The sequence below is a fragment of the Crinia signifera genome, chromosome 4 (genome assembly GCF_055691185.1).
Source record: "Crinia signifera chromosome 4, ASM5569118v1, whole genome shotgun sequence".
NCBI classification, from domain to species: domain Eukaryota; kingdom Metazoa; phylum Chordata; class Amphibia; order Anura; family Myobatrachidae; genus Crinia; species Crinia signifera.
Genome location: NC_139220.1, coordinates 275,423,932 through 275,445,207, shown reverse-complemented (window position 1 = coordinate 275,445,207; position 21,276 = coordinate 275,423,932). Strand labels below are relative to the sequence as shown.

Sequence of the window (21,276 nt, the reverse complement as noted above, 5' to 3'; positions counted from 1 at the left end):
CACCCCCACTATCCACGTCACCCTGAACACCCACGTCGGCGTGGAGTTGATTTTATAAAGTGTGGCGAGCCCGAAGTGTGGCGAGCCCGAAGTGTGGCGAGCCACACGAGGGGACACTTAAAATGAGCCAGAAGCGTGGCGAGGGGACGCAAATTACTTGACGCGTATTACGCTTGTGGCTCGTATTTAGCGTACGCTCGCCACGCTTCGGACCATATTTCCAGCGATTTTAGCCCCTATCGCCCCCGTGTGTACACAGCTTAAGAAGTACAGATGGAGCCCCTCTCATTTAGCACCAGCGCTCGCAAAAATGTCCCCGCTGGTGACCGCTGGCTGAGAGGGACTCCAACAGACTGGGACATGCGAGCATCTCATACGCACGTGCGTCCCAGTCACTTGGCGGCCAGCCCCCGCAACAATGACACGGGCTCCATCTGTAATTATTAGTTCATAATTACACAGGTTCTGTGGTAGTTTAAAACCAGGTGAAAGCCAGCCACAGAACCTGTGTAACTAATATGTGTCCCGGATTAAAGGGATGAGTTGGTCACCATAGCGTATTGGAGAGAAAGGGATTGGGAGACCCGCACCATAAGTTTAGTGGTAATAGTTTGTATTGTTTTGTGGGTGGAAGAACGGTCAGCCTGCCAGGAGTTTTATCCAAATACAATTCCTGACCTGCTAGGGTGCAGCCCCCTGATTTAATATTGACACATTTGAAACAAAGAGAAAGAAAAGAAATCAGTTTGGACGGGACGCACTCCTCACCCACAATGTCTATTTTAGACTCTTTATAAAAACATACCTACAATTAGGTGTATACTTTATTGGTGTATATTTACACATTGACCTAACCGGTCATCATTTATTTTGGAGGTTCTCAATTTTATCAATTGTATGCAACCTTTTTTATATATGTTCCCTTTGCAAGGGATAATAAGTAGCGAAATTATTAAAAACAAAGTGAAGATATAGAAGAAAAAAAGGGTTTAATGAAGATTTAAAAGTATCTCTGTGATCTGTTTGTTGCTGTATTTAGTTTGCTTAATTTGTTGCAAATGTATCCAAATCTGTATTTACTTTATAATAAAGTGAATTTCCAAGTCTGCTATGTTTCTTGTCTAGATTCGATTTTTACATTCCTCCTTTGATTCTTTATGTCACACAAATGTAGTATTCATTGGAGTATTTAATTGTGTATAAATCGTCTTATTTCTATTCAAGCTTTGGTGTATTAATTCTGAGTGTACGGGGGGCGTGGCCTAGCGGGGAACGGAGCCAGACGCATCCTAGCAGAGCTCCTGCTGTCCCCTCTAAAAACCGGCACTTGTCACCCAGGCAGCGCGGCATCACAGTCCCCCCCAGCCTCCGGGGACCCCCTGGACCACGGTGGTGTGTCCGGCGGAGCCGGGGACGGCCCAGATCCCGTTTCGCGGGTTGCGGCCTAACAACCACCCGGAGCCGCGGCCTCGATTTCCGGGCCTGCCCGGGATTCGGGCTCCAGCACCGCATCGCGCCCGTTTGCGCACTGCCGCGGCTGCCAGAACCCGGCAGAAAGGTGAGCGGAACCCTCCCCCAACCCCCACAGCCTGCCTGCCCTCCACACCTACCAAATAAAGCCCCAGGAGAGGCAGTGGGGAGCCTCAAGAGGCACCATACCCCCGGCGGCGGCCATCTTTGATCCAGCCTGCACACACAGCACTGCAGGCACAGACACACAGAAAGTGTGAAAGTCAGCCCAACTCTCCCCAGTGGCACCAACTGACAAACCACTGCCACTCCTGCTGCCTACTACCTCTGCCCTGTGCCCTATAGTGGATCAGTCTGCTGTTTGGCTCCCACATCTGCAGTCTACCCCTAAGCAGTGGCCACCCTGCCAGCTCTCTTCACTACTCCCACAGTGCCCCAACAGAGGACTCCCTGCCAGACCCCACTCAAGACGTACAGCTGCTGACTCCCACGCCACACATAATTGATCCGGTTTGAATAGACTGCTCCGCTGGCCGGGTACTATTTAAGCAGGGTGATGTGAGGATGTGAAGCCTATCCCTCTCAATGGACCACCGGTAACCCCACCTGATGGGTCTCACACCATAACCAACCTCACCCTTCTTCTGGGCTCCTAACTTCGGCTGTATCCCTGGACCTCACTATTTCCCTCTACAACACCGCCACCTATAGGGTATCGTGCTCCTGCACCCATCTACCCAGTATTACCTGTCGGGTCACTATACACTGCAGCAATGCCGTCAAGACGAGGAAGCAAGACTCCTAAAGTACCCACCCCTCTACACTTCCCTAAAGCTTCAAATGAGGGGAGAAAAACCAATTTGTCCACTCCAGCGAACCCTGCCACCCCCACAAACCTCTCACTATCCCCGGCCCCCATACCTCCGGCTGACTTGGGAATGGACATTGACCCCCAAGCTTCCCTGTCGACCCATATGATGCTAAAAATGTTCACAGCTTTCCGAACAGATATCCTCACGGGCCTAGACACGTCCATCCAGTCCCTGCGGACGGACTTGGTAGGCATCACCTCCCGCACGGAACATCTGGAAGATAAAATGGAGGAGTTTGTATCCTCCCACAATGACCTTCTCTCTTCCCATGCGGAGTTACAAACTGAAGTGTCATTCCTCCGGGAAAAGGTTGCCGACATAGAGGACAGGTCGAGGAGAAATAATCTCAAGATAAGAGGTATCCCGGATTCAGTGGCCCCACCAGAACTCAAAGACTATGTCTCCAATCTGTTTCGGAAGCTACTACCATCAGCGACTACACAGGACTTGATCATTGACCGAGTCCACCGCCTACCAAAACCCTGTAGCGGCTATACATCGTCATTCCCAAGAGATGTCCTTCTTCGAGTTCATTTTTTCCATATTAAGGAGGAGATCCTCAAGGCGGCCAGGAACGCAGAAGCCTCCGATATGCTAGGAGGTCTACAGATTTATCCTGACCTCTCCCAGTTTACTCTGGAAAAGAGACGCTCCTTCCGCCCAATCACCTCTGCCCTAAGAGATAACGAAATTCAATACAGATGGGGATTCCCGGTCAAGTTAATCGTCCGACATGAGTCTTCATCGTATATAATCTCATCTTTTGAGTCGGGAGTGAAACTACTTGAAGAGTGGGACATTCAGGTTCTACAACCCAAATCTACGATTCCAGCTCCAGCACCGCCAACATGACTGCAAGACCTCGGTTAGGTTGTATGACACTCTTCCTCAGTATTACTTAGTATTACTCAGCATTAGTTCCCTTTCTGGTGGTTATATACCAGTTGACTGCCCTCCCATTGGTGCGGACCTTGCCCTGTGCCTGGGACGGTAGTTACCCTTTTTGTAGAATAACTGCTTTCTCTACTGTAAACGTGCCTAAGCTTACTCTGTTTGGTTTTTGTTGGCTTTTTTTTCTTTAGGACCAGTAGAGATAGAATTTTACGGTTACAGTTTTGTTATAATACCATGCTCTATGTTGATGGTCAGAGTATAGCCATTACACCCTGCTGTATGTCAGCGCTAATAGCTCAGCCCACAAAAAAATAAAAAAAAAAATAAAAATAATAATAAAAAAAAAAGTTATAGTTACAAATATGTGTGAGACCCATTGGGGACCACCCCCCTATGGTTATGGTTTTGTCACAACCCTTTTCGTGTGACAAACACTGTGGCCCTGATTGCAGGGCCTTTTCTGTTTCCCCCTTTTCTACCCACTTTTTGTCCCCCCCACAGTCCAACATCAACTTAAGTATTATAAAGCCAAAACCAACCTGGTTTCTACTTCCCAATGGTTAAGTTTCTCTCGTTGAACGTCAATGGCCTAAATTCCCCTAACAAAAGACGCCAAGCCCTGGAAACATTCCACATGGAACGCGCCACAGTGGTCGCCCTCCAGGAAACACATTTTCTAGCCTCTGCTCCCCCTAAGTTTCATGATTCCAGATATCCTGTAGGCTACTTTTCGAATGGCCCTGCAAAGAGAAATGGAGTAGTGATACTATTCCATAGTTCGGTCCAGTTCGAGGTAATCTCTCAACACTCAGATAAAGATGGGAGATATCTGATTTTGGTGGGGAAATTAGACGACATCGATATCACCCTAGCCTCCCTCTATGCACCAAACACTAATCAAATGCCATTCCTACGCAAACTCCTGGAGACGATACACCAGGTCCAGAAAGGAAGAGTAGTTATTATGGGTGACTTTAACCTGTTTCTAGATGAGAAACTGGACAAATCTTATGCCCAGCCCAGGCCACCCTCGAACTCCCACACCTCCCCCCCTCTAAGTCGTTTACTAACAGAATTTGATTTATATGATGTATGGCGCACCCACTCACCTTCAGTTAGAGATTATACGTTTTTCTCACACGTACACAACTCATATTCACGTATTGACTTAATATTAGCGGATAAATGGTCGTTACAACACACTTTCAAATCAACTATTGTGCCCATGTCATGGTCGGACCATGCAGCAGTGACCTGGACATGGCGCTCTACCCAAGCTCACGACTTCCCCAAGATTTGGAGACTCCCAGATCATATCCTAGACTCCCCCGAAGCCTCAGCGGCTATATCAAATACGATCTCTTCATATTTAGAATTTAACTCCCCAACTGATACATCAATCCCTACCCACTGGTGCGCCCTGAAAGCAGTTCTAAGGGGTGTTATTATCCAAACAGGAGCCAGACTGAAGAAGCAACGCTTAGCTATACAGGAGGATCTAGAACTGAAGCTACTCCACGCAGAGTCTCTAAATAGATCCGCCCCCTCCCGTGCCCTGAAACGAGAGATAGTATCCATTCGGAACCAACTACAAAAACTTTTCCTAGACCGACAAAAATATGCATATTCAAAACTCCAACAGAAATTTTATTCCCTAGGTAACAAAGCAGGCAAATTCCTAGCCCGTAAACTCAGGCTTCGCCAAGCTAGGAATAGAATCAAACTTATTAAGACGCAAGACGGGAAAAGGCTATTAAACCCCCCTGATATAGCGGCAGCTTTTGCCAAATTTTACAAAAACCTGTACAACCTCCATTCGGACCCTAACACCCCCCAACCTACTCCCGACTTAATCAGTTCCTTTCTGGAAGCATTACCTTTCCCCAAAGTGCCTACTGAGGATCTAGACGCACTTAATGCAAAGTGGTCAGAGGAAGAAATCCTACAGGTAATAAAATCCCTACCCCGAGCAAAAGCCCCTGGACCAGATGGCTTCACCAATGCATTTTACAAAAAATTTAACAATGAGCTTGCCCCCTCCCTATCCTCCTTGTTCAACTATGCGACTGAAACTGGCTCGCTCCCGGATGAGATGCTACAAGCCCGCATCATCACGATCCACAAACAAGGAAAGGACCCCTCACTTTGCCAAAACTATAGGCCCATAGCCCTCCTTAACACCGATCTCAAACTTTTTTCAAAATTAATCGCTAATAGGTTAGCCCCCCTCATCCCCAATCTAGTCCACCCAGATCAAGTTGGGTTTGTACAAGGGCGCCAAGCAACTGATAATACCAGAAGGGTATTTGACCTTGCAGATTATATTTCTCAGACGGGAGAGGAAGCCATTTTCCTGTCTTTAGATGCAGAAAAGGCCTTTGACAGGCTACACTGGGGCTTTCTTACTGACACCTTGACAAGATTTGGCCTCAGGGGGCCGATCCTCTCTTCCATTTTAGCCCTATATAGTTCCCCCAACGCAGTAGTGTTCAGTAACAGCTTCACATCAACCCCCTTTAAAATCTCCAACGGGACTAGACAGGGCTGCCCCTTATCTCCTATCATGTATGTATTGGCTATAGAACCTCTAGCAATGGCAATACGACAATCCCTAGCCTTTCCGGGAATCAGAGTTGGTACGTCCCTCCATAAGATCAGCATGTTTGCCGATGATATTCTTCTCTTAGCAACAAAGCCTGACACCTCCCTTCCAGCCCTTCATGAGATACTTGACCGTTTTAGCGCAGCATCCTTTTATAAACTTAACACGACAAAGACAGAAGCTTTGCCGTTTAACATGAGCGCAGAGAAAATCTCCATGTTCAAACAGCGTTACAAATACAACTGGAAGAGAGACTATATAGTTTACCTTGGAGTTAACATCCCCAACTCCTTAGCCACAGTCTCTGAAATCAACTTCAACCCCCTGATCTCCCAAATAGATGCATTATTGAAGGATTGGTTTAGCCTGGAAATATCCTGGCTGGGGCGAATCGCAGCTTTTAAAATGTCAATACTACCGAGATTGATGTACCTCTTTCGAACAATCCCTTACTTAGTCCCACAGAAAATCATTAACCAAATCCACTCAATAATCCTGAAATATATTTGGAAGAAAAACCCCCCACGTATAGCATATAAGAAACTGACGAAACTACGTAAACACGGAGGCCTCGAGGTACCAGACTTAAAGAAATACCAACTTGCATGCCTAGTGGCCCAAATAAACGACTGGTCCTTACCTAAAGGTAAAAAACAGTGGGTGGATTTGGAGAACCAACTGTCTCCCCGAATACCCCTAGTAGACCTACTTTGGACCCCTGCTCAACAGAGACCCCAAGCGCACACTGCTACACGGGCCATATCTGACTCCCTATGTGCATGGGACACATTAGTTGTATCCTCCAAAATGGTCTCTCTCCCCTCTCGCAACCTATCTGTTCATGCTTTATCAAAATTATTACCTAATATGAACCTCTCTACCTGGATAACACGCGGCATTGACTCCATCGCAGCTTTGATAGATGGTGTTTCCATAACCCCCTTTAGCTCTCTTCAGGATCATTTTTCCCTACCAGATAAAGAATTATTCACGTATAGCCGGATTGTCCACTGGCTAAAGAGTGTGGTGAGATCCTCAGGACCAGTCCTACTACCCTCCCCTAAAATCCTAACAAAATTGGCCCTTGGGAACACAAGAGGATCAATAAGCTTTTGGTATTCAGAGAGCCAAGCTAACACCTTAGAGAATAAATCCACTACCCAAACCAAATGGGAGGGTGCCCTGGAATGTTCCTTCACCCAACACCAATGGGAAAGAATTTATCTTACGTCTCATAAAATATCTAAATGCAGTAACCATCTCGAAATGCATTTCAAACTCCTACACGATCTATATTTCACCCCTGCCAAACTCCATAGAATCTGGCCCTCAACTTCAGATATGTGCTGGAGAAATTGCGGCAAGACTGGTGATACCTATCACATCTTCTGGGCCTGCCCGAAAATAAGACAACTATGGGGGGAAGTTTTTAAACTTGCCTCCAGAGTCATAGGGGCCTCGCTTGAGGTGTCCCCCCTCCCGGCGCTGTTACATCTTTACCCTCCGGCCCTCCCACAGATCAAATGCTACGTCTTAGGCCATCTGTTCATAGCTACACGGGCAGCAATAGCCCAAGAATGGAAAAAACCCTCTCCCCCTCCTCTCAGTAAAATTATCAGGAAACTACACCATTCGTTCCAAATGGAGACTATGGGCCTAACCTCCCCATCCAAAACACCCTCTACCCAAGTGTCTTGGTCCAGTTGGCGGGATTATGTTGCCACCCCAGAGGGGGCAACACTGATATTCGACATGACCTAATGTTTAGCAAAACCTAGTTAGCTTCCTCAAATCTATTGCCAACTAATTATTTGTATTGTATTATTTGTATCTATTCCCCCAGGTAACTTATGTAAATTATGCATGTATGTATTGTCATCTTTACTAGTAATTGCATATACTGATGTATGTTGGATTGTACCCTCCCCCCTCCCCCTCCTTTATTCTGTACCCCTCTCCCCTTCCGTATAAAACGGAACAAAATTCTTAATAAAAATTTATATTGGAAAAAAAAAAAAAAAAAAAAATTCTGAGTGTACGTTTGTATTTTCACTTACACATCAAGTCTCTAAATGCCTAGTATCCTAAGATACAGTAATGCATCCCAAACACCATGTGAGAGGGGTGCTTGCCGTTCAGCCCGGCACTCTCTTCTATTTAATGTTTGGGATTGGGGAAGATTCCCATGGGGGTGCGCGCAGTGTGTGAGGGTCACAGCTGCTTGTGTGTATAAATGGTAGTACGAAATGGTGCACGACTGTGATTTTATTCGGGGATGTACATGTGTATAGACACTCTACTTAGATGCTTTTATTGCAATCTATAAATGAGTTATATTCTCAAAGTTGTATCACATATCAATGTTGGATATTTTTATTGTTTATAGCAAAAAAGTGTGAATTTTTGCATACACACAAGGAGATCACTAGATTGGATCGCGGTTGTGTGTCATATAGTTGTGCAGATTTTATTAGTACTGGTATTTACTTAGTGATTAATTCCCCTTTCATCTGCACATTGATCAGTATGATTCACTTTATAGATGTTATTAATCTCATCACATCTTGCGTAGACATGGAGCAATCCCGAAATTGGTTCCTAAATTGGACTTGTTTTCAAGCAATGGTTATTTCCACTGCCTGTAAATGGTGGTGATTAAATACAACACAGTGTTTCCACACCTTTTAAACACTAGCCGCAAGGTGTCAGAATACTGAGAGTTGCGGATGTTTTTAGTGCAGTAGACCGCGCTTGCAGATATTTGCACTTTGGTAGTTAAGCAGTGGGGATGTTCATGTGTATAGACACTATACTTAGATGCTTTTATTGCAATCTATAAATGAGTTATATTCTCAAATGTGTATCACATATCAATATTAGATATTTTTATGGATTATAGCAAAAAAGTGTGAATTTTTGCATAAACACAAGGAGATCACTAGATTGGATCGCGGTTGTGTGTCATATAGTTGTGCAGATTTTATTAGTACTGGTATTTACTTAGTGACTAATTCCCCTTACATCTGCACATTGATCAGTATGATTCACTTTATAGATGTTATTAATCTCATCACATCTTGCGTACACATGGAGCAATCCTGAAATTGGTTCCTAAATTGGACTGGTTTTCAAGCAATGGTTATTTCCACTGCCTGTAAATGGTGGTGATTAAATACAACACAGTGTTTCCTCACCTTTTAAACACTAGCCGCAAGGTGTCAGAATACTGAGAGTTGCGGATGTTTTTAGTGCAGTAGACCGCGCTTGCAGATATTTGCACTTTGGTAGTTAAGCAGTGGGGATGTACATATACTTAGATGCTTTTATTGCAATCTATAAATGAGTTATATTCTCAAAGGTGTATCACATATCAATATTAGACATTTTTATTGATTATAGCAAAAAAGTGTGAATTTTTGCATACACACAAGGAGATCACTAGATTGGATCGTGGTTGTGTGTCATATAGTTGTGCAGATTTTATTAGTACTGGTATTTACTTAGTGACTAATTCCCCTTACATCTGCACACTGATCAATATGATTCACTTTATAGATGTTATTAATCTCATCACATCTTGCGTACACATGGAGCAATCCCGAAATTGGTTCCTAAATTGGACTTGTTATCAAGCAATGGTTATTTCCACTGCCTGTGGATGGTGGTGATTAAATACAACACAGTGTTTCCACACCTTTTAAACACTAGCCGCAAGGTGTCAGAATACTGAGAGTTGCGGATGTTTTTAGTACAGTAAACTGCACTTACAGATATTTGCACTTTGGTAGTTAAGCAGTGGGGATTTGTTTGTAACATGTGCTCCGTTTTGGATGCACACTGTAATGTCCCACACTGCCTCTTATACCAGAGACTTAAGCTGGGTACACATATATACAATTGTCGGGCCGTTCTTCCGTTCTGGGTCGGACAGCCGTTCAATTGTATATGTGTGTACGCTGTCCCGTACGAGCGATAAACGGCAAAAAACTGTCTTGTCCGTCCATACTCGGTCGGTCGATGGTTCTTTGCAGTTTAATTTTCATCCGACAGGACGGCCTCATATCGGAACAAAAGTGCAGTGTGTACGCACGTTCGATCGATATGCTGCCGTCCTTGCGACTATACTGCCAAAGCTGGAACGCCCATGTGGGCGTTCCAAAGCTGCATAATCTCTCCTACAGATAGTTACAAAATAATAAGTACATTGCATTCAGAACGCACACATGAATAAATCATGTGTGGAGGTGACAGGGTTAATGTAGTTCACGGAGCCACGCTGCTCATGATATATCAGGCTGTCACAACATAAAGGAATTTGAGAGGCACAAGCAGACCGACAATAGCCCTTAAAATGAAGGATAATACAAGGCACAGTTGCTAATATTTCAATATGCATTACATAATGTGACACACGGAGCACCAAACTTCTATAAAGCCGGGTATGCGACTAGTCAGTTTGCGGTAGTCACCCTGCCAAACTTCTATAAAGCCGGGTATGGGAGTATAGTCAGTTTGCGGTAGTCACCCTGTAGTCGCATACCCGGCTTTATAGCAGTTTGGCAGGGTGACTACCGCAAACTGACAAGTCGCATACCCGGCTTTATAGAAATATTGAACTACAATATTTCAAATGGGGATTAGTGCAGCGCTCTGCTCCTAGGTGTATGTGTGTGGGAATAAGTTGAGTGGTACAGTGTTGTTTAAAACTTTTACTTCAAAAATAATTCAGATACAATACAGTGTAGATACAAAGTATAACATATACAAAATTCATACAAATTAATGTTTCTGTGGGGATTGTAGTAAGCAAGAAGTAGCAGAATGAAAATGTCTGTCTGTCACAGAAGGCTGCGACACAGTGCTTCCTTACTTCCTTGCTCCCTTGCTCTCTTACTACTGGGATTTCTGGGGGGCACTTTATGGGTTGGTGCTGGGTGGGTTGGGGTATCAGGGTGACAGAGTCCAGTAACGGTGCACGGTGGCGGCGTCCCGCTCGTCCGTGATAATTAGTGCGGTCCTATGCGCTTGATGGTTGATGCGCTCTGGCTGGTAGTTGGTAACTGATTCCTCCACGGGGGGGGGTTTGAGATCGACGTGCTCGTTGGTGTGGTACGGCAGCGAATGGGTTTTCAGTGGTGGCAGTGGGTCTGGTCACTCCTTGTGTCCCGTCGTGGCTGAAGTGCTGCTTAGGTTTCGGGTTAACAGCCCTCTGCCTTTGCAGTCCTGTGCCGCGGTTGGGGACGTGGAGTGTCTGGCAGCGAGCGCGGGTAGGAGGCGGCTTGGGTAACCCCTTCCTTCCCGGTGCCTGTCTTACGGACCCCCGCCTACTCACCCTGGCTTGCTTCTCGTCTCTCTCATACGGCTCTCCCCGTGTGTCTTCTCCGCTTGTTGTTGGTCGCGTCTCGGCCGGTGCTGATGTTCTGCCGTTACCGCTGTCAACCATCAAGCGCATAGGACCGCACTAATTATCACGGACGAGCGGGACGCCGCCACCGTGCACCGTTACTGGACTCTGTCACCCTGATACCCCAACCCACCCAGCACCAACCCATAAAGTACCCCCCAGAAATCCCAGTAGTAAGAGAGCAAGGAAGCAAGGAAGCACTGTGTTGCAGCCTTCTGTGACAGACAGACATTTTCATTCTGCTACTTCTTGCTTACTACAATCCCCACAGAAACGTTAATTTGTATGAATTTTGTATATGTTATACTTTGTATCTACACTGTATTGTATCTGAATTATTTTTGAAGTAAAAGTTTTAAACAACACTGTACCACTCAACTTATTCCCACACACATACACCTAGGAGCAGAGCGCTGCACTAATCCCCATTTGAAATATTGTAGTTCATTATTTCTATAAAGCCGGGTATGCGACTTGTCAGTTTGCGGTAGTCACCCTGCCAAACTGCTATAAAGCCGGGTATGCGACTACAGGGTGACTACCGCAAACTGACTATACTCCCATACCCGGCTTTATAGAAGTTTGCGACTACAGGGTGACTACCGTAAACTGACTATACTCGCATACCCGGCTTTATAGAAGTTTGGCAGGGTGACTACCGCAAACTGACTAGTCGCATACCCGGCTTTATAGAAGTTTGGTGCTCCGTGTGTGTCACATTATGTAATGCATATTGAAATATTAGCAACTGTGCCTTGTATTATCCTTGGCCATTTTAAGGGCTATTGTCTGTCTGCTTGTGCCTCTCAAATTTAACTGCGGGACCAGACCGGCATTTCTATACTGAAGTTTAGTAGACGCGTACCCCGTCACTTTTGTTTAGGTTCTGTACTCACGCCTCTTTGTTTTGGTATGCCCTTAACCCAGCCCATTATGATAATTTTGTTCATATATATCGTGTCAAAAGCCCAAATCGAGAGAGTGTGTACGGTGGTACAATCTTTTTCTTGCGACTGTTTGGACGGGAGTACATCGGACGTCGCAAGTAAAATTGTACAGGTGTGTACGCGCGTGATCGGCTGTTGTTTGTGGACAGTCCGACGGGAGTACAGTCGGCCAAACGGTTGGATTGTATATATGTGTACCCAGCTTAAGTCCCTTCAGCTAGCGTGCACTAAGTACCCGTATCCTGGTATACAATTTAGGCTATTTACACATAATAGATTACACCAAACAGACAGACATATAAATACAGATTTAAGCAATTGCTACAGAGTCACAGAGTGAATGCCTGATGCGCATTTCGCTCAGTAGCTTTTTCAAAGGCTCAACACCTAGGTATATCACCTATAAACAATTTATAAACAATTGCTATAAACAATAAAAATATCCAACATTGATATGTGATACACCTTTGAGAATATAACTCATTTATAGATTGCAATAAAAGCATCTAAGTATAGTGTCTATACACATGTACATCCCCGAATAAAATCACAGTCGTGCACCATTTCGTACTACCATTTATACACACAAGCAGCTGTGACCCTCACACACTGCGCGCACCCCCATGGGAATCTTCCCCAATCCCAAACATTAAATAGAAGAGAGTGCCGGGCTGAACGGCAAGCACCCCTCTCACATGGTGTTTGGGATGCATTACTGTATCTTAGGATACTAGGCATTTAGAGACTTGATGTGTAAGTGAAAATACAAACGTACACTCAGAATTAATACACCAAAGCTTGAATAGAAATAAGACGATTTATACACAATTAAATACTCCAATGAAATACTTTGTGTGACATAAAGAATCAAAGGAGGAATGTAAAAATCGAATCTAGACAAGAAACATAGCAGACTTGGAAATTCACTTTATTATAAAGTAAATACAGATTTGGATACATTTGCAACAAATTAAGCAAACTAAATACAGCAACAAACAGATCACAGAGATACTTTTAAATCTTCATTAAACCCTTTCTTCTTCTATATCTTCACTTTGTTTTTAATAATTTCGCTACTTATTATCCCTTGCAAAGGGAACATATATAAAAAAGGTTGCATACAATTAATAAAATTGAGAACCTCCAAAATAAATGATGACCGGTTAGGTCAATGTGTAAATATACACCAATAAAGTATACACCTAATTGTAGGTATGTTTTTATAAAGAGTCTAAAATAGACATTGTGGGTGAGGAGTGCGTCCCGTCCAAACTGATTTCTTTTCTTTCTCTTTGTTTCAAATGCACCATAGCGTATGTCCAGCTTCAAGACTCTAGTGCAGGCATGTCCAAACTGTGGCCCAGCTGTTGTGAAACTACACATCCCAATGCAGTTTCATACCCTCCAACATGACCCATTGCGTTCGGTACACAATGCTCTGCCCCAGGACTTCCCTGGTAATGTAGGATTGCCAGCACCTGTGTGGAACTAGGTAATTGACGAGAAGGGTGTTTCAACAAAGGTGATGACAATCATCAGGGGCGGATTGGCCTGGCGGGAAACCGGGCCGTTTCCCGGTGGGCCGGTCCAAATCTGGCCGCTTTCCCCCCCTGGCTGGGCCGCGGACCGCGCTACCACAGCGGTTAGCGGCCGCGGCCTCTGCCTCAGTGACCGACTCCTGCCTGCCCAAACTAAATATGGCCGCGGCCGGCTGCGGCTTTGACCGATTTAAAGATGGCCGCGGCCTTGTCACCTCAGCGGCCGCCCCATCACTCCTCTGCCGGGCCGCTGTCACTTCTGCAGCGCCGCCAACATTAATCAAGAGTTTCTGCTCATGCGCAGTTGGCGCGCAGCAGCGGGGCTTCGGCAGCGGCTCTAATAGCTTCTGTGCTGAAGGGGTTTCGACAGGTGCAGGCATGACATCTTCTAAGGGCTCAAGCTATCTCCGAGGCCCGCCGTTTCCCCTGCACGAGACATGCACAAGCAATATGGAATGGTGTGATGCCCCCATTGAAGGTAATATATGCACCATGCATTGCGCCCTGTGAACTGGCAGAGAGAGATCTCCCAGCTGCTCCGCCTGCTCTGCCTTCAAACAGATTAAAACTTGTCTCTTGTACACATGATGATGTCATGATTGACCTCAGCTTATCCATTTCTGATGAGTATATTTTTCTTCTGGCCATTTTAATGTATGTCACTTATGCCACTTATCCTGTCACCCCACACTTGCTACCCCCACCTTCCCGCTCATCACCCCCACCCATCACTCCACACCTATTTCCCCCACCTACTGCTCACAGCCCGTTGCACCACACCCATTGTCTCCACTAATCCTGTCACCCCACGTCTGTTACCCCACCTTCCTTCTCACCACTCATCACCCCCACCCATCATCTCCATTCCACACCCGTTACCCCCACCTTCCTGCTCACAGCCCTTTGCATCACACCCATTGTCTCTACTAATGATGTCATCTCCACGCCTGTTACCCCCATCCATTATCCCCACAGCCCATCACCCCACAGCCCATCAACCAGCACCCATCACAATTCCCCCATCATCAGGTCAGCCCACACCTGCTACTCCCACCTTCCAGACCATTGTTCCCAGTCTGGTCATAACTAGGGTGGTGCTGAGCACACAGCACATTTGCGTTATGGGCGCACCATCCACATCCACCCCAATTGGGCCACCTATTTCTCCATGTTCTTCGATGATGCTGCTGTGCGCTCTGCAGCATCCAGCACCCGGAGTTCCCAATCTCTGGGTGGGAGCAGCAGCCTCTGTGCAATCACAAGGCAGCATTAGCAAGAAAGATCTTCTCCCCCAGGGACTGCGAGGAGGACTACAACAGCAACAGACTTGGACTTCTAGGAGTATGACTCCCACAGCAATCGACCGCTGTATGAGAACACTGGGAGAAGAAGGACATTCACCTGGATACTACCAGAGACCCCAGCTTTGACACCCCACACACCTCTAAGGTAAGGATACCCGAATGTTACTGTCTGACACCAAGTGTGACACTCGAATGTTAATGCCTGACATCCGTTGTTACTACTGTACATAAAACCTGAAACTACTGCTGCTGTAAGATGTGCTGCTGGGTTATGAGTCCTGGGATAGGGGTGCGGGTCGGCGGCAAAACAAGCGGAGATTCAAGTGGGCACCAGGTAAAAACTTTCCTGGGGCATCAAATTGCTTAGGAACGGCTTTGTAATAGATATACATACTGATGTAGTGCTCAGACTTGCACTTGAACTGTTTTTCTTCTTTGTTTTTTTTTCCTGTCTAAATCACCCCCTATCCCTATTCCACCCAGGGTTGTCTTTCCAGCCCTCCCTTTCCCACCCAGCGGCTGTGTCTACCACCTTTAATTGGTGATAGTGACACTCAGATGGAAACAGACCCAGAGGCAGATATGCATAACTGCCTCTGGGTCTGTCTTTCTGAGTGCCACCATGACCAAATACATATGAATGCTCTGCTTGTTGAAGCCACAGCTACAGAGGGCACCAGGTTGTATGCTTATTTACGCATTCAGTATGATTTGCCGGCAGCCAGGATCCTGGTAGTCACACTTCTGACAGAGGGATTCCGACTGCCGGTGGGAGCACAATGAGGCCTCTTGCGGGCTTGCTGCGCTTGCCATGCTGTGGGCATGGTGGCTCGCTTAGCTCGCCACAAGATTCTGTTCCCCCTCTATGGCAGTTTGGATCCTGATTACCGAGATCCCGACTGTCAGCTTAGTAACTACATCCTTTATTTACTATATGAATGACCCGATGGAGAGTGCTGCAGCCTCTATTAAAAAAAAAAAAAAAAAAAAGTAAATGAGGCAGGAAAGTGCCACTGTCAGTGAGACAAGTGCCGCTGTCAGTGAGACAAGTGCCGCTGTCAGTGAGGCAGGGATCTGCCGTGTCAGTGAGGCAGGGATGTGCCGGTGTCAGAGAGGCGGTGATGCGCTGCTATTAGTGAGGCAGGGATGTGCCGCTGTCTGTGAGGCAGAGATGTGCCAACAATGTCTCTGTGAGTGATACTATATTTTATACTGTAGTTGGATTTGTGAACAGACTGTGCTGTAAAATTTGGAAGTAGTGCATGTGTACGGTTATGCTGGAAAGTGCTTTTGCTTAGTGAAATATGATCTATGTTAGTGAGTTATTATTATTATTATTATTATTATTATTATTATTATTATTACTACATACCCTTTGAATGGCTATTGTGCCTATATATAAATATAGTATACAGTACGTGACATATTTCCTGTACAGTATGCTGTAGCATGTGTGGTGTGATCGTCACCATAATGTCACACTAGCTAAGAAATCATTGGCAGCAGGAATCTTTAATTTATATATTTTTTTTTTGGTAATTGCTATTTTTATTTATTGCACCTTTGAATGTTTTTATAATGGGTGAGATCAGCACATAGTAGAGAGTGATATTATGTAGATATGCATGACCCTTTTGTAGTTATTTTATATAGCAAGCACCATTTGGTATAGTATAGAGCAGTGGTTCTCAACCTCGGTCCTCAGGACCCCCCCCAAAAGTGCACATTTTTCAGGTCTTCACACAGAATCACACGTGAAATAATTAGCTCCACCTGTGATCTTTTAAAATGTGTCAATGAATAATGAGTGCACCTGTGCTCCTGTTGGGTGACCTGGAAAACATGCACTGTTGGAGGTTCCTGAGGACCGAGGTTGAGAACGACTGGTATCGAGCATTATGGGCCCAATCTGAGTCTGACCAGTGTTGATGTTGGATGCAAGGGAGAAATGTTTTGCACCTCAGTTGCCCATCCTGACAATGTTTGTGCGTGCATCTGAATCTGAACTGAAATGCAGATTCATTACTAGGCAGTTAAAGTGGTCATTACTAGGTGGTTAAAGTGGGGTGGCAGTGTCCCGCGGTGTGGGGGGGCTGTTGGGAGTCCCCCCCTGTCAGCTGCTAAGCAGCGGGCAATAAACGCTGTGCGCATGCGCACAGCGTCTATTCCCGCAGCCAGGGGGCTGGGGGCATGGCTAGAGGCTCACAGAGCCTCTGGGTCATGCCCCCATAGCGGCAAAATGGGGGCGTGGCCTCGCGGAAGAGCCATGAGTATAGGCCACACCCCCAAATTAGGCCATGCCCCTCCGGCGCGCAGCAGCAGCGTCCCGTCTGCTGAAGTGCCAAAGTTGGGAGGTATGTGTAATATGGGTGTGTTGCATATAGAGACGCTGATTTGCTCACATTGAAGGCCATACTCAGACTGATGATCTACATCTAACATAGGTAGACACTGACAATGTCTCACTACTTGCACATGCGGATGCACAGATGTACTCCAGAGAAGGGTTGCAAAGCAACATTAGTATAAAGTTGCAGACACATCTGCAGCGAAAGACACAAGGCAATGCTGCAACTGCGTCCAATTCAGTATTAGGGCCAGATTCTCTAAGCTTCAAAAGTGATAAAATGGAGAGTGATAAAGAGCCAGCCAATCAGCTCCTACCTGCCATGTCACAGACTGTGTTTGAAAAATGTCAGACAGGAGCTGATTGGCTGGTTGTTTATAACTCTCCATTTTATCACTTTTGAAGCTTAGAGAATCTGGCCCAGTGGCTCTAAGAGGATGGATTGTGCACCACTCTGCAGACCCCACCCCTCAGACCACGCCCCTTTAAGGGCTGCTACCAGAAATTTCCCGGGCTGGTTTTCAAACCCAATCCGCCCCTGACAATCATACATTACCAGGGATGTCCAGGAACAGAGCATTGTGTACAGAATGCAATGGGTCATGTTGGAGGGTATGCAGTTTCATAAAATATTGTTTAATGCCCCACATGCTGGTATCTGTGGTTCTCCGAAGTACCAGTAAGTGGGACAGGCTTGCTGGGACCTATAGTCTCACTGTAAAAGGTAATATTACTTTTTAAACCAGCACTGGTTTAAAAAGTACGGAGTGTACGGGGTATATCCCCGGGCTTCAGCCCAGGCATGGAGTACCCTGGAGAGGGGCACCCCTTAATTTTGGGAGGGGGCAGCCTAGGCTGTCTATTTAGGTGAGTAATGCTTTGGCCACATGACCCCATTAAGCTATGGTATTACGCCCCCTGCTATTGGAGCCTGATGCTGGTCCCTAAAATATGGTGGACCCTCACTCATTTTGTCCCTTGTATTTTGGGAACCGGGGCCAGCTCCAAAAGCCCAATGCTGGTTCTGAAAATACAGGGGACCCTACTCCTTTTATTCCTGCCAAAAACTGCATCCTGCTAAAAGGTAGTGTGCAGTGGACACAAGACGTTACACATGGTAATTTACTACAGATGTCTGATATTAATATTTACCACATGAGGAGGGAGTATTACGCCCTCTCCACAGACCCCACCCTCTACTCGGACACACCACCATTAGGGCTGCTTCCATTGGTTTTCCATCCCATACTTCTGCATCATGCGCAGTCCCTTTTTCCCTTATTCTGGTTGACTCGCAAGGCTCTTACAGTAATTTCCCCTAGATGCCGCTGCCCGCCCCCACTTGCTCCTTGTCGGCGACCATCTAATGATTTCTCCAGCGCTCGCAGATCTGAGACACCTCTGTGATGTCTCTGCTCTACGGGTGCCCTGTGCAGGAAGCGTGCGGGCAACTGATATCCGCTGCCCTCCCCCCGCACCCACGTCATCAGGGAATTTCCATGGAGCGACATTGACATGAGTTTTTCATACATTACCATCCCAGTGGGCATAGAGCAGTGGTAGCCAACCCTAGCCCTCGAGACCTACCAACAGTTCAGCTAGCTGCTGCACTCATTAATCACTGACACATTTTAAAAGATGCACAGATGGAGCTAATTAGCTCACTTGTGATTCTGTGAGGAGACCTGGAAAACATGCACTGTTGGTAGCTCTCGAGGACTAGTGTTGGCTACCCCAGGCATAGAGGGACAATATAATAGTGCCTGAAGCATGGAGAGCTCAGCGAGCCATGCGAGGGGACGGGGTACACTAATACGGTGTCCATGTTAACAGACTCAAAGTTTTTGAAAAACTCATGTCAACCGTTTGATTGTGTAGACATTTTGACCATGTCGACATAATGCATGTCAACCGTTTTCATGTGTCAACCTTCTGCTGTCGACACATTTTTGCCCACCATTTGATTGGGTTTGGTATGACTCGCCGACGGTAAGCATGTGGTGTGAGTGCAAAAAAGCCCCTCGCTACACTCGCCACGCTAAGCACCCTTACATACCCAAACAGAGCAATGTGTCCCTCCTGGAGAGGGTCATGTTGGGAGGTATGCCCTTATACAGTGGCGTAAGTTCATCCCAGTTGCCTGGAGGCAAGATATATATTGGTGCCGCCAACACATACACACACACAACCATATACACACATGTCTCTTATGAAATATATATCTATTTATATATGGAGAGAGAAGGAACACATATATATTTCTGAACTCAGCCACAGATGCTATTTCAATGGCTTTCAATTAATTAATTTCGATTTGCATGAGGAGAGGTGCCCCCTTGAGAGCAGGAGCCCGGCGGCAGATGACTCCATTGCCTCCCAGAGTTCTGCCACTGCCCTTATACCATAACCCTGCACACAGCCACCTGTGGAAACAGCTTTCCATCTGTCATGTTAACTGACATCATGCGCTGCACTGACCAATCGCGTGACAGGATTTCAACTGTCAGGTGCTGCGCTTGTCGATCTGCCTCTCTCCGCTGCAGTGTCTCTTGAGATTGAGGGAGGCGCCATGATGATGTATCTCCCACGATATTGCGGAGCGTTGCCGTCACGAGCCGGAGCAGTGATAGATACTGAGGCAGCGGTCGGAAAAGTCACCCTGCGGGGGTGGGGGTGAGGGGGGGTGTGTACTACTAATTTATGGTTTCCTAAATAAATGTAATTAACCTATACATTTTTGTGGTATATATGAATGAATTCATAAATTGATTTTGTGACATGATGTGTATAAGTGGCTTAATACTGTTTAACATATTGCGTATAAGAGGTGTTCTGCCAAGCGGCATGCTGCATATAAGGGGTGTACTGCCTGCTGTGTAGCATAACGTGGACAAAACTGCACCACTGTGTGGAGTACTTTGAATTCACTAATGTGTGACCACACCCTTTACTATAAGACCACACCCCTTTTTTGGGTGCAATTATTTTTTTATGCGTTTCCAATCTTGCCATGTATGTCTAAACATCTTCTCCATCATAAATTAACACTTCATACAGATCTGGTTAATCTAAATAGATGATGTGCATGAAATCTCTCTCCTGAGTATTAGGGACAACTGAGTCCATAAGCTGTCTGATGACCAGTAGCTGATCTTGGTCCATTCAGGATGATTCTGTTACCAGTGATTTGTCTACTGAGTGTTGGAGGTACAGGTGAGCTCTTGGTATGTTTGTATCCTACTGCACACCTGGTACTGTTATAGTATGACATTGTGATTTGAAGATGTGATTGTATATTACGTTCCATATCTATAATACCCCTTTCACATCGCACTTTTAAAACGGTATATTGCCGTTTTTTTTCCATTTTAAAACGTTTAAGGCTGTGAAAGTGCCAGAGTTGATTTACCGGTTAAAGTTAACCGTTATTTCAACACGGTAACCGGTATTTCAACATGGTTAAAAAGCAGAGTCCTACACGTTTTAAAGCCGTTTTTTTGGCAGTTTGAACAGCTCTATTTCAATGGCTTGAAACGTGTCCCTTGGGGGTTAAACGGGTTGAATGTTTGAATGGTATTAAATTATTTTTAAAACGGTTTTCACCTGCAATGTGAAAGGTCTCAAGACTCAGACCCGTTTTAAAGTCCCATTTAAGAATACCGTGTCATTACCCATTTCTGCAATGTGAAAGCAGTATATGTCTCTATTCAAGAAGAAGACTGCATAATATTTATCTAATCGAACCTTCATATGTTATTTATAGAGCCTGTTTTAAATAAGGTAGATTACCTATCCCCAGAGTGGTGTCAGCCATGCTCTGCAGAATTCCAATGTATAGTCTCCAATACTCACTTTTACATGTCTTAAACTGAGTACACACCTACAGATGTATCTGTCC

The 21,276-nt window shown here is 45.7% G+C and overlaps 1 protein-coding gene across 1 annotated transcript in view; it reads left to right on the top strand.

Moving 5' to 3' along the window:
• Positions 1-20,389: 20,389 nt before the first annotated feature.
• The window catches only part of ASTL (astacin like metalloendopeptidase), a 43,551-nt gene continuing 42,664 nt past the window's right edge, over positions 20,390-21,276 (top strand). The window contains exon 1 of the mRNA XM_083180239.1: positions 20,390-20,591. Within this exon, the coding sequence (XP_083036365.1) occupies positions 20,546-20,591 (46 nt within the window). The 5' untranslated portion in view covers positions 20,390-20,545. The remainder of the gene's footprint in view (positions 20,592-21,276) is intronic.